Source organism: Ammodytes marinus (genome assembly GCF_949987685.1).
Source record: "Ammodytes marinus genome assembly, chromosome: 13".
NCBI classification, from domain to species: domain Eukaryota; kingdom Metazoa; phylum Chordata; class Actinopteri; order Uranoscopiformes; family Ammodytidae; genus Ammodytes; species Ammodytes marinus.
Window position 1 is genome coordinate 4,564,387 of NC_137217.1, and position 12,895 is coordinate 4,577,281.

The 12,895-nt window shown below is 42.4% G+C and overlaps 1 protein-coding gene across 2 annotated transcripts; it reads right to left on the bottom strand.

Annotated features, from left to right (window-relative positions):
* Positions 1 to 742: 742 nt before the first annotated feature.
* On the bottom strand, positions 743 to 12,665 carry LOC307259414 (dysbindin-A-like). Of its 2 annotated transcripts, XM_080039245.1 has the most exons (11): positions 12,535 to 12,665; positions 11,460 to 11,513; positions 9,918 to 9,968; positions 9,706 to 9,766; positions 8,247 to 8,379; positions 7,833 to 7,965; positions 7,424 to 7,446; positions 6,328 to 6,474; positions 4,934 to 4,966; positions 3,214 to 3,342; positions 743 to 1,706 (listed from the first exon to the last, which is right to left on the bottom strand). In XM_080039245.1, the coding sequence occupies exons 1-11, from the start codon at positions 12,612 to 12,614 to the stop codon at positions 1,498 to 1,500; spliced, it is 1,053 nt and encodes a 350-aa protein (XP_079895371.1). In that variant the 5' UTR covers positions 12,615 to 12,665; the 3' UTR covers positions 743 to 1,497. The 2 variants fall into 2 exon arrangements, with proteins under 2 accessions (XP_079895371.1, XP_079895372.1); XM_080039246.1 differs by lacking the exon at positions 4,934 to 4,966.
* Between the last annotated feature and the right edge of the window lie 230 nt (positions 12,666 to 12,895).

Genomic DNA, 12,895 nt, shown 5'->3' on the forward strand with positions numbered 1-12,895 from the left:
TCCCACTTTCTTTACAGACCAGTTTACGGTTTTCAACAACTTTTTGTCCCCCGCGCACACACACAGACACACACACACACACACACACATACAGTACAGACAGGTAGTAGATTGTGAGGAGGTATTCACTGATTTTGACAAAAAAGTGATTTGACAACAAGCATTCTCCAGAATCACTGACTCTACCTTTAAAATCTATCACACACACGTTTCATCCTCTCAGTGTTATACCTGAGAGGAGGTGATCACCTAAAGACAGACCCTGGGTTCCAATCCCCATACTTCCCTACTATTTAGTATGCCAGAAAAAGATTTAGGATGCCCCAATACATGCGCGCAAATTGTAGTATGCTGAAAATACATAAATGCCCCACTAACAATAGCATTTTGGAGTATTCGTCTTTATTCTTGACATTTCTCGACATAATGAAAAGAAAATCTTCCTTATTAGGCAGCAGCATGACGTAAGCCTACCATAGAAACAGGCTGGGCATTGGGCATTTGATTACTGATTAATCGAAAGCCGAAATTCATCTTGCGTTCCAATTCCCATACTTACCTACTATTTAGTATGCCAAAAAAAGATTTAGGATGTCCCAATACATGCACGTCAATTGTAGTATGCTGAAAATACATAAATGCCCCACTAACTTCAACAGCATTTTGGAGTATTCATCTTTATTCTTGACATTTCTCAACATAATGAAAAAAAATTCTTCCTAATCTGATTTTTTCTCTCTCCTGTGGCCCCAAAACTCTTCTGTACTTTAGTATGTAGTGTAGTAAAAAGAAAGAGTATGTGATTTGGAACGCAAGGACAGAATGGAACAGGAACTTGCATATGTTCTTTATTTTGATTCGGGCCCTGTCCACGCCCCTCCTTTTTCTTTCCTCTTCTTAATCAGAGGTGATTAATTGACTTAAAAAAAATATATATTCTATATTTAAATTATTAGTTTACTAGAGAATCAAGTTGTTTTCTACTTTTCAAATGGAAATATTCTAAACAATTTATCTGATTTAGCAAGAAATGCAAGTGATTTATTTTCTACTGTTTTAGACAACTTTTAAAATTTTGACTTCAAAACTGATATGAGACATTTTCATTTCAAGCAAAGCTTTGATTTCAGTTGGAAATATATTCCACAACTAACCATGCATAGTTCTTCTGTGCATTTCCTTCATTTCTTTTAAAATCACAAAGGATAGGATACCCATATGCACTATTTCATTAGATCAAATATCCCAGCTTTAATATTCGAGCATATACACAGTAGAAACCAGTCAGTGAACTATGAGAGCAAAACATAAATAAAAAAATCGTTCAAAAATCATTATGGAGAGTAAAATGTTCAATTGATGGTGATATTGATTTGAGGTGAAATGGCCCAGCCCTACCATAGAAATACAGCATTTCTTATAAAGGCATGCTTTAATGTCAAATGTGAAACAAGTGTTTGACTTCAGCGTCAAAGGGTTAAGTGTCTTTGGATGTGTTCAATGTGCCAACGTCAGGCCGACTAGAGACATGTCTGGGTGGACGTCCTCCTCGTCCGACTGCACCACAGGCTCCTCACTGTCCTCACTGACTTCCTCTTCCTGCTCCCAGTCTGCTGCCTCCTGGTTGGTCAGTGGGTTGTTTGTGGGCGGGGTTTGGGTCAATGGACTTCTCCAAGAGCCAGAAGAGCAGGACTCCAGGTCTGGACCTGTTAAAGGTGAAGTAAGCGATTTATTTATGTTAATATAAGTGTTAAATCGCTCTTTATTCATACAGTGATCACTTATATAGTGTGCGCGTTTCATAAAGCCGATCTCTCAGTCACTCGCTCTGCATGTAATCGGCAAATAAACTTTTCGGGGATCCAACTACTGATAACCAATCAGAGGAGGGAACGCTACAAACCAGCAAACGTCTCACTGCCGGTGCAGGTGCAGAGCAGATGGAGGAATGTTTATGTGCCTACAATGGCGGAGCAGGTAAAAATCCTTCCCAATGTCTGTTTTGATGGTTTTTATCATGTTTTATCACATCTGAGATGATGCTAGATAACTCACTGCTTGAAGACCGCAGTGCATTAATGTGGGGACGTAGGGACGAGGGAGGGGACTGCTAACTGCAGTCACTGACAGGAAGTTAGCTAAACTGACCATTCCTCTTACTAAACCTTTAAGAGACTAATGTTGTTTCACTGAGTAACTAATGACTCAACTCTCTGTGGAGTATCACCTCCAGACATGCCCTGGCCTCCAATCCCCATACTATCTAAGGTATGGTAGAAAAAAAAAGTGTAGGATGTCCCGATTCTTGTGGTCAGATTTAGTATGCTTAAAAATACCCAGATGTCTACTACATCCAGGTGGCGATTTTTAGTTTTGAAAACAGCATGCTATTTGGGTGATTCTGACCCACAATCCAGTGCAAACCGAAAGTGACAGCACATCGACGGAGCCTCCGTATGAAATCAACCGGGGATGAGACAGATATACAAGTAAGAGGCAAGATCAAGGCGCAATGTTATGATGAAATAAATAAGTAAAAGTATGTCCCAAGTGTAGCATACTAACTAGATCATTTTCATGATCTGCTGTATTATGTAGAAAAGAAAAAAGAAAGAGTATGAGATCTGGAACACAGGGGTAGTAGCAAGCGGGGTCACCCTGTCACATGATGGATTCATATGGGAGAATGATCAGCTTAAGGACCGTTCATGATTCCATTGTTATATATTTTCAAGTTTTTGTCTTTTTTCGGTTCACAGTTCAACAAACAGTGAAACTATGGCCAGTCATTGATCTTTAGAGAGCATGATATACAGTATATATATTTATTATGGGTGACCCTTAATAGTCCAGTATTCGATGGAGCCCATTTGGACCTACAATCTCACAGTCGTATAATCGTAAAACTTGGTTATGAGACCCTGATCACCCTATTTCGAATATCTGAATTGACATGGTATCGCTTGGTTTCTCCCAATAAATCCCAATACATTGTGGTATATAATAAACATCAGCCTATTTTACTGTTCAGAAGAATGTTAAAGTAACTCATGAGCTCTTAATCAATCGTTACATTAAGTCAAATAAATTCTTACGCACACACAAGCACAGACACGCACACACACACACACACACACACACACACACACACACACACACACACACACACACACACAAACGGTATGGATGGCCTAGTGTGAGTGGGCCCTTTACCTGAGGTCAGTGATGACACAGGGCTTATTTCATCACTAGTAGAGTTGAGGAAGTCATCCAAAGCCTCCTCGTCTGAGATGTTAGTCACCGTCATGTGGTCCAGAACGCTCACATCAGCTGCTGTTGGCTCTACAAACACACACACACACACACACACACACACACACACACACACACACACACACACACACACACACACACACACACACACACACACACACACACACACACACACACACACACACACACACACACACACACACACACACACACACACACAGTGTAATAGAGTTTTCTAATATTTACAATTCCCTTTTCTTGAGGCCCATAATATCTGTGTGTAGTTTGTTCACTACAGATACTAATAAGCAGCAGATGGAAAACATAGACATGCTTGAATACTTAAAAAGATGGAGGGGCGCCCTTAGCTCAGTTGGTAGGGCGTCCCCCCCATGGGCCTCGGCCAGCAGCAGACCTGGGTTCTATTCCAGCCCGCGGTCGTTCTCTGCATGTTACTCCCCTCTCTGCCCCATTTCAACTCTGTCTCTACACTATCAATAAAGCATAAAAATGCCCAAAAAAAAAATGAAAAAATAGATGGAGTCAGCAGTGCTGGAGAATGCTTATTGCCAAAATCACTTTTTGTCAAAATCAGTGAATATCTCCTCACAATCTGCTACCTGTCCGAGTGTCCGTACCGTGTGTGTGTGCTGAAAAAAATCCAGTGTTAATGCACAGCCTGGGCTCTGTAAACAGGTATGGTGAGAGCTACTGTGTGAACCTCCTTTGTTTACATACCTGTGTTTACAGAGCCCAGGCTGTGAATTAACACAATTATTATCTTTTTTAAATGCAGCACAGTAGGGACAGGTAGCGAATCGTGAGGAGAGTTTGACAACAAGTGATTTTGACAACAAGTGTTCTCCAGAATCACTGTTACCAGAGCTGTAAGTGTACACCACAACACTTTATCACAGTCTCATGCACAAGCCCAGTTATCTGGAGGAAGAAGCCTACATGCACATTTTATTCACTTTAATAAAATAACAACAACAGGAAGAAATGTATGGCAGGTTGAATTTGACATGGTCAAATGCTCAGATATAAAAGGTCCCTCCTCTTAATACTGAGAGCATCAACAGACATGTGAATCAAACACAAGTCTTCTGATGAGTTGTACACAGTTAGGATTATTCATAGAGAATAGTGAGAAACATTGATTTCTCCAACTATTGACCAAGCTTAAAGGTGTAGTCAGCCATTCTGGAGAATGCTTGTTGTCAAAAAGTGATTGGGCTGTGTTTATACACAGCCTAGGCTCTGTAACTGGGTGTGTAAAGAAAGGAACCCACCGTAGCCCGTTTACAGAACCTAGGCTGTGTATTAACACTGGATTTTTTTTCCAGCACACACAAGTACAGGTAGCTGATCGTGATGAGATATTCACTGATCTTGACAAAAGAATCACTGACTCCACCTTTCAGGAATGTGAAACAAAAGCAGATATTGTCTTAACTCTGCCTAAGAATGTAAGAAGTTGGTGGACATAAGATTGACTGAGTGACATTCGTAACACAGGCATAGACATAGAAAGATCTACTGTTATCTGTATGCTTTTATTATCATCTCAGTGAATGTGAAACTTGAAGTACATGCACAAGCTGGCATTGCACTGCCACAGTCATGCAGCCATACACGCGTGTATACATGTTCTAATTACCTTTCTCTGTTTGGTCATCCTCTACTGCCGCACCTTTCAATGAAAACAATGTTAATCATTTTATAACCAATCACATTAGGCCGGCAATACGTCATCTAGAGCCCATTCAGTGACAGCGCAATCATTCAAAATAAGCGGGTATATCTCAAATCCGCATGTCCAGAGTTTGTCTGCCGGTGTTCTGACATTTTCTGCTCCCTCGTCAGATTTTGCTAACTATCAGAAAATGCTACCTTACGTCATTGGTAGCGTATTTGATCTGTAGACCCATTAACTCTATCAAACGATGCTCCCAGTACAGAATCACGTTATTTTACACCACTACTCATCCAATGTACACTGTAGGAATATTGGGAGCATATTTTGATGCTGCTTTATAACGTGTTTATTGAATATTTCAGGGGTACAGTAAGCAGTAACCCATTGTCTTTATCAAATAATGCTCCCACTACAGAATCACGTTACTTACACCACTACTCACCCCTTGTAGCCTACACTGAAAGCTTGGGGAGCATATTTTGATGCTCCTTCATAACGTTATTATAGATTTAGTAGGGTATAATGTGAGATCAATTGTCTCTATCAAATAATGCTCCCACTACAGAATCACGTTATTTTACACCACTACCCATGTACACCCCCCTCCCACCACCGGCGAAAACTTTCTCCACTCTGAGTCCGGTAAAGTTAACACTAGCCTAGCCTATCATTTTATTTCTATATTCAGCAGCAAAGCTAGTATTTACATGCACATGTGTACATGCTCACAGGTCAAAAGGCGCAATTTAAACATATGTGTAGCATAATTGCGCAGTTAAAAAATTTTTTTAAAGAAAATACCATCAGCCAAAAAGGTAGCAGAATCTGACGGCTGCTCACGCAGGATTATTATTTTCAGAATGCGCATGCGCAAAACCACTAGGGAGCAAAATCTGATAGGTAGCAGAAAATGACAAGTCACCGGCTTCCCCTGTGCTCTGCATTCAGTGGGAGCATGCTATCGTAAGAGCCGCTAGGACCGTTGTTGATCGTTTTCTTTTCATGTTGTTTTGGACCGCAGGTTTGCATTATAGTCAACGGGGCGGGGCCATGTCAGAATGTCTAATGCCGGTCTGATGTATACACCAGACATCCTTAAAGGTTGAGTCAGTGATTCTGGAGGACGCTTGTTGTCACAATCACTTTTTGTCACAAAATGGGAATATCTCCTCAGTGTCACTACCCAGCGCACACAGAGTACAGACAGCTAGCTGATCGTGAGGAGGAGATATTTCACTGATTTTGAATTAAAACTTTTGATAAGAAAGGTTCTCCAGAATGGCTGACTCCACCTTTAAAGTGGAAGGCGTTCTTTATTGATAATAACATGTATGCTATAAAGCACATTGCCTCACCTCTGTGCTGCAGGTATCCAGTGGACAGGTACTGCTTCACGTCTTGGTTAAAGGCTTCTTCATACACTTTCTGCCGTTCTTTCAGTTTCTGCTGATTGGCCAGCTCCAGCTCTGCCACCTTCTGAGCATGCTCAGTATTCAGCTCAGCTACACACACACAGGACACCTCAGTGTTAGAACACACCAACCCTAAGCTTAACCCTTCAACAGGGTTACCATCATTCAGAACATTAAAGTAGCAATGAGGAACTTGATTCTAGCGGCCCCTTTGGATAAAAGCGGTAGTGTTTTTACTATGCCTCTCCATCCCCAAAGTCTGCACTGTCTTTGGACGCAGTGCCTTCCGGTTCGCTGCAGCCTTTGACTGGTACACCCTTCAAAACACCCTTAAACTTTCTGTCTTCACCTCTCTCTCTGTCTTCAAACAAAACCTGCAAGAAATCTTAGTTGACTCCTGCACCTGCTAGTTGCCCTTCCTGTCATACCCTATTGATTAACTGTTTAATTTATTGTATTGTATTATATTGAATTTTTTTAAAGTGTATTTTATATATTTTTGTAAAAGTGTAATATATATATATATATATATATATATATATAACCTTGTTTTCACTTTTAGCACTCCCCTCCCCCTTCCCCTTCAGGCTGCACTTGAAAATAAGAATTTTGTTCTTAATTTGCTTGCCTGGGTAAATAAAGGTTAAATAAAAATTGAATAAAAAATGCTAGCTGTTGTTCCTGGGTGAGCATACCATGACAAAGGCATTATAAAAAATTATATAAAAATGTGGTTTCTTCTGCTCTAACATGACATTTCTAGCCTTGTCCTACCAAATCATTGTACTTCATTTCATTTGTACAGAAGGACTGGAATCGCTCAATTGACAAACGTAAACTCACTTGAAGGCGGGTGTCTGTTGAATTTTAAAACTAATGGATATGCCATGAGCACACATCATCAATTAGTCAACCTTATTGTATTGATAATGACTACATACAGTTTAAAATAGTATTTTACATGGGTTACTAAACTGATTACAAAGATGCATTAGAGAGGCCAATAGTTTAGATCCTTGATGCCTGTAAAGCAACTCACCTTGAAGCGCCTCCATCTCCTTCCTGTTAACAAGACAAACATCACACAAGTTAGCTTCAACAACGTTAGCTTCAACTTCTACTGTTGTCACATTTACAACTATAACTGAAGCAGTCGTTGGCAATGAAACTCTTTGTTCTTAGCCCCCCCCCCTCAAACTATGCTTGACCAGAATGTATATGATATGTATAGAAAAGACAACACATTTTAATATGGACAACATTCTATAATGAATTCATTTGTATATGTTACCAAAAAATGTAAGATGGACAATTATTTTGTACAGCAGAAAAAGCACTACATATGACGGTGATGGCAGTATACAAGGATCTCACTAAGCAACCGATGCCAACTATAACACATTGAGCCGCATAGGAGATGATTAGGGGATATGTACTGTGTCTCATACCTCTTCTTCTTCTTATAGACTTCTAGTTGGTTGCTGTGGTGTTGTTTGAATGTCTGCTGTTCACACTGACAGCACAGAGTCTCCAGGTAAACCAGTCTGCTCTCCATCTCCTCAAAGTCGCCCTCCATAAGTGCTGGACGGACACACGCACGGACGCACACACCCGATGCACACACACACACACACACACACACACACACACACACACACACACACACACACACACACACACACACACACACACACACACACACACACACACACACACACACACACACACCAGTTAAGTCAGCCAGTGTGGCTTTCCATCTCCTATTTTCGTAGAAGGGAGCCCTGTATATTGATGACTACATGAACCAATCAGGGGCTGCCTTCCACTAGCGGACAGAGAAAGGCGTGACACAGACTGTGTACCTATGTTAGCAGTGATAGCATCCAGCTGACTGGTGAAGGCTGGTACACCCTGCAGCTGCTCCTCTAGCTGGCTCAGAGCTGATCTCCTCCTCTCCCAGTGAGCAGACAGCATCACTATGTCTCCATCTACTGCCTGACACACACACACACACACACACACACACACACACACACACACACACACACACACACACACACACACACACACACACACACACACACACACACACACACACACACACACACACACACACACACACACACACACACACACACACACACACACACACACAGATTTATATTACTAGGTAAAAAAAACTATATACTAGAAACTGTTTTCATGGTGTAGAGTCAAAAAATCCCTTTTTATTTCTCACACTTGCATTCCTGTATTTCATCTAATAGCCTCTCTGCAAAGACGTTCTGTTTAGAGCCTGAACACAACTTCGAGACCCACCGTCCCAGAAAACACCGGTCTGCTCTGATTGGTCAGGGATAGAGAGGGGAATGACATACAAGCTATGTCCCAATTAAGGGGCCGCAGCCTACGAAGGCTGCATTTGAAGACCGATTGCGTCATAGCGGCACGTCAAGGCTTTTCCCATTTGGAAGGCTCCTTCATATGCGGCCGAGAAATGCAGCCTTCGTTTCACGGTTTTGAAGGGTCCAACAGATGTATCGTTCGCGGCCCAACATATCCCAAGATTCATTGCGGTTTTTTCAGAGATGGCATAAAATAAAATAAAAAATAACAAAACAGCAACGTGTTGCTCCATCTTCTTAACTTTTATCTTCCTTTCTTTTTTTCTTGTCTTTTCTTTTGTTTTTCTTGTCCATCTTTTTTCTTGTACTTTTTTTTCTTTTCGTCTGGTAGGCAACTTCTTTTTTCCTCAGTTGACAAGGCTGTCTCCGTTGGCAGCAATCAGGGTTGCTAGGCAGCACAGGAGCGGCGAGTCGTCACGCAAGGTAACGGCTTGTTACGCAAACCCGGAAATGCTCGTATACGGAGACCTGCGGAGACCGTCTCATTTAACAACGCTCGTTCGGCCTTCGGTTCGGCATTCACGGGCTATGGCCTTCATAGACCGCGTAGACCGCGTCCTTAGAAGGATGCGGCCCCTTAATTGGGACACAGCTAGCATCTCTTCGAAGACGTTCTGTTTAGAGCCTGAACACAACTTTAAGACCCACCGTCCCAGAAAACACCGGTCTGCTCTGATTGGTCAGGGATAGAGAGGGGAATGACATACAGAGAAAGACATGTTGAGAGCAGTCTAATGGTAGAATCTGTGTGTCTCATGTGTGGGGCTGTGCCACTATTATTTATTCCAATAGCGTGACAATGTGGGCGACACTATTTTTAAATATCCACATATTTGAGGCATCTATTAAAACAGGTACACCACCACCCACCCTAGGAGATACTTTAGTTTGTACAAACAGGTGATGTTGACCCTACCTCTGCAGCCTGAGCACAGTCTTTGGTTCTTTTATGGAGCGGAAACCATGTGTCCTCATACCTATGGGAACAAATATGATATGTAAACACACCATCTAAATAGGCTTGGAAATTGTGTGTGTGTGTGTGTGTGTGTGTGTGTGTGTGTGTGTGTGTGTGTGTGTGTGTGTGTGCGTGCGTGCGTGCGTGCGTGCGTGCGTGTGTGTAGAGACCTGCTGAGGATTTCCAGTCCAGCACTGAAATAAGGAAGGCTTTCCTCAAACCTGAACACAACAAAAACAACAAAGAAGAATGACACATTGTTCCAGAGGCGGGGGGGCTTGTTCATTTGTAGTGAATGACTGAATGATGTAAATAGGATTTAGCGGAACCCCCCCGCCCCCCTTCACAGCAGTAAGTTATGAAACAGTAAACACACCCAGCCACACACACACACACACACGTTTCTATCTTTGTGAGGACACTCATTGATATAATGCATTCCCTAGTCTCTAACCATCAAAACTAAATGCCTTACCCCAACCCTTGCACTAACCATCAAAACTAAATGCCTAACTCCAACCGTTACACTAACTCTAAACTAATGCCTCGTTTCCACCGAGTAGAGCGGGTCGGATCGGAGCGGCTCAGAGCGGGACAGCTCACTTTTAAGAATCTCGGTGTTGTTTCCACCGCCGACCCTACCCTTACTGGTAGGGCGGGGTTTAGGCTGGACTGCGATAGCCGACGCCAGAATGTGGGTCAAACTATCGGGCTGTGGGAACAACTGTGGTCAAGCCAGCGGTCTCTTGTTTTTGCTTGGTCAAACCAGCCGCTTCTTTATTTATTCCCCCCGTGTTGTGAGCACAGAGACGGCTCGGTGCAACTGATAGAGACAGTGAGCGAACAGCACTGGCTGCGGCAGCTACGTGACATCGTAGCAGTGGGACACAGTGTAGCCAACTGATTCATTTAATGACGAGGAAAAACACCACACAATAAACAGTGCCGCGCTCACATTTTCGCCAAAACTCTCTTCACTCTAGCCGAGGTGACTACAAACGGCGGAGATGATTCAAACCAGCCGCTTCTTTATGTATTCCCCCCGTGTTGTTGTGAGCGTGTATTTTACTACTATCTATGGCGTAAACACACAGAGACCGCTCGGCGCAACTCATAGAGACAGTGAGCGAACAGTGCTGGCTGCAGCAGCTACGTGACTATGGGACACAGTGTAACCAACTGATTAATTTATTGACGAGGAAAAACACCACACAATAAACAGAGCTGTGCTCACATTTTCGCCAAAACACAAGACTCTCTTCACTCTTGCCGAGATCTACACATGACGGAAATGATTCTTTCGACCAATCAAATGACGGCAGTGTGTAGCTCCGCCTTCTCATGCATTTTCGGCCCGCTTTCAGGCCGCTAGTACCCCTACGGAGGAGTACTGAGATCGGGAGCGGCTCAGAGCGGTTAGGTGCGCTTAAACCGTACCCTACCCAACTTTTGGCAAATGAAAAGCCAAACTACCCGGACCGAACCGCTCCGACCCGACCCGCTCTACTCGGTGGAAACGAGGCATTAAACTAAACCTAATTCTAACCCTGAGCCTTTAAACCTAGTGTTAACCCTCAAACAGGCCTTTGAAGAAGTTCAACCCAGGCCAAATGTCCTCACTTTCCCAAAAAACTATTCAATCAAAAGGTTAAAAGCTAAAATATGGTCCTCATAAAGATGACTGTACAAGTACAAGTACAAAAACACACAACCTGGGTCTTCTCCTGATTTTGGGGTCTCTCGATTTGTCTCCCAAAGTCTTGAAGCTGGAGGGAGAAGGAACAGAGAGAGAGAGAGAGAGAGAGAGAGAGAGAGAGAGAGAGAGAGAGAGAGAGAGAGAGAGAGAGAGAGAGAGAGAGAGAGAGAGATTAGCTGTCAGTCTAGTCAGAATGTAGAATAAAAGCATGGGAATGTATGCATGAGAAATATCAAAGTGCTTGCTCTACACACAAACAGAGGGAAGTGAGCTGTTGTGCATATGATGTGACATATAGAGATAGGCAGCCTCCTCAGTGTGGCTGCTGTGGTGGCTTTTTATTTTTTTATTTTAACCCAAATATTTAACTTGTAGCCTACTGTATTGTTTTCCTCTATTTGAATAACTAGTGCAATAGACAATGCACAACTAAACATGATTAAATAGGCCTATATAAACGTTTTTTATCACGTTATACACAATGCTAAAATAATATTGATAGTATAAGCCATAGTACAGAACATTGCTGAAATAGGCTAATTCACAATGCTGACACAGAAACACTGTTTGACTCTTTTTGTTATTCCATTGTTTGTTTTCATTTTGGTTTTGCTTCGGAACTGTGTGGTGCGTTCACGGTCCTCTGCGTACAGCAAAGACCCACATGACCCCCTCACATGACAGTCAGCTGAGACCAATAACAAGGAACGGCTTAGAGAGTGAACTACTTAGGACGACAACGAAGCGAAAATGAACTGAACTATTTGTAACATTGGAAATGATATCGACAATGAATTAGCCTAGAACTCATATCAACACATTCAGGAAGGGGAACATAGACGAACGTTACAGCTGAACACTAGGCACTGTCACGGTAGCCACATTAACCTGTGTATAATCATAGATAGTATAACAAATATAAAGTATAATGCATAATGTATCATCAGGTGTAGTGTACATGTTAGTTACACTACAATAACAAAATCTAAGACACACATCTAGCTAAGCTAGGGGAAGCATATATCATGCTATATGGACTGGGAGTTTGGGTTAGCCAAAGCTAGCAACGTTTAGTCAGAAAGCAGACCAACCCCGTAGTGAAGTCCTGCTGGACCATGTGAAGTCTTTCTCTGAAGTTTTCAAACATGATTCCTCTCACTGTGCTTTTCATCTATACACATCGGTCTCGACTGGCTGTCATCTCTGAACTGTTCTCCCGGCGGCTCTGCAACACTACTGCTTCTTCTTCTTCTTCTCAAACCAACGTAGGGCTATATCACATACCGCCACCTACTGTACCGGAGTGTGTAACACCAGGCTTCAGATAACTTCAGGTCACATTCTTAGATAATGAAATGAGAAAAAGAACATACATTCTGCACGTCTTAAGCTTGTCTTCGTAGGAACAGAGTGCAGGTAGCCTACTAGACTGACCTGTCTGCAGTCCATACC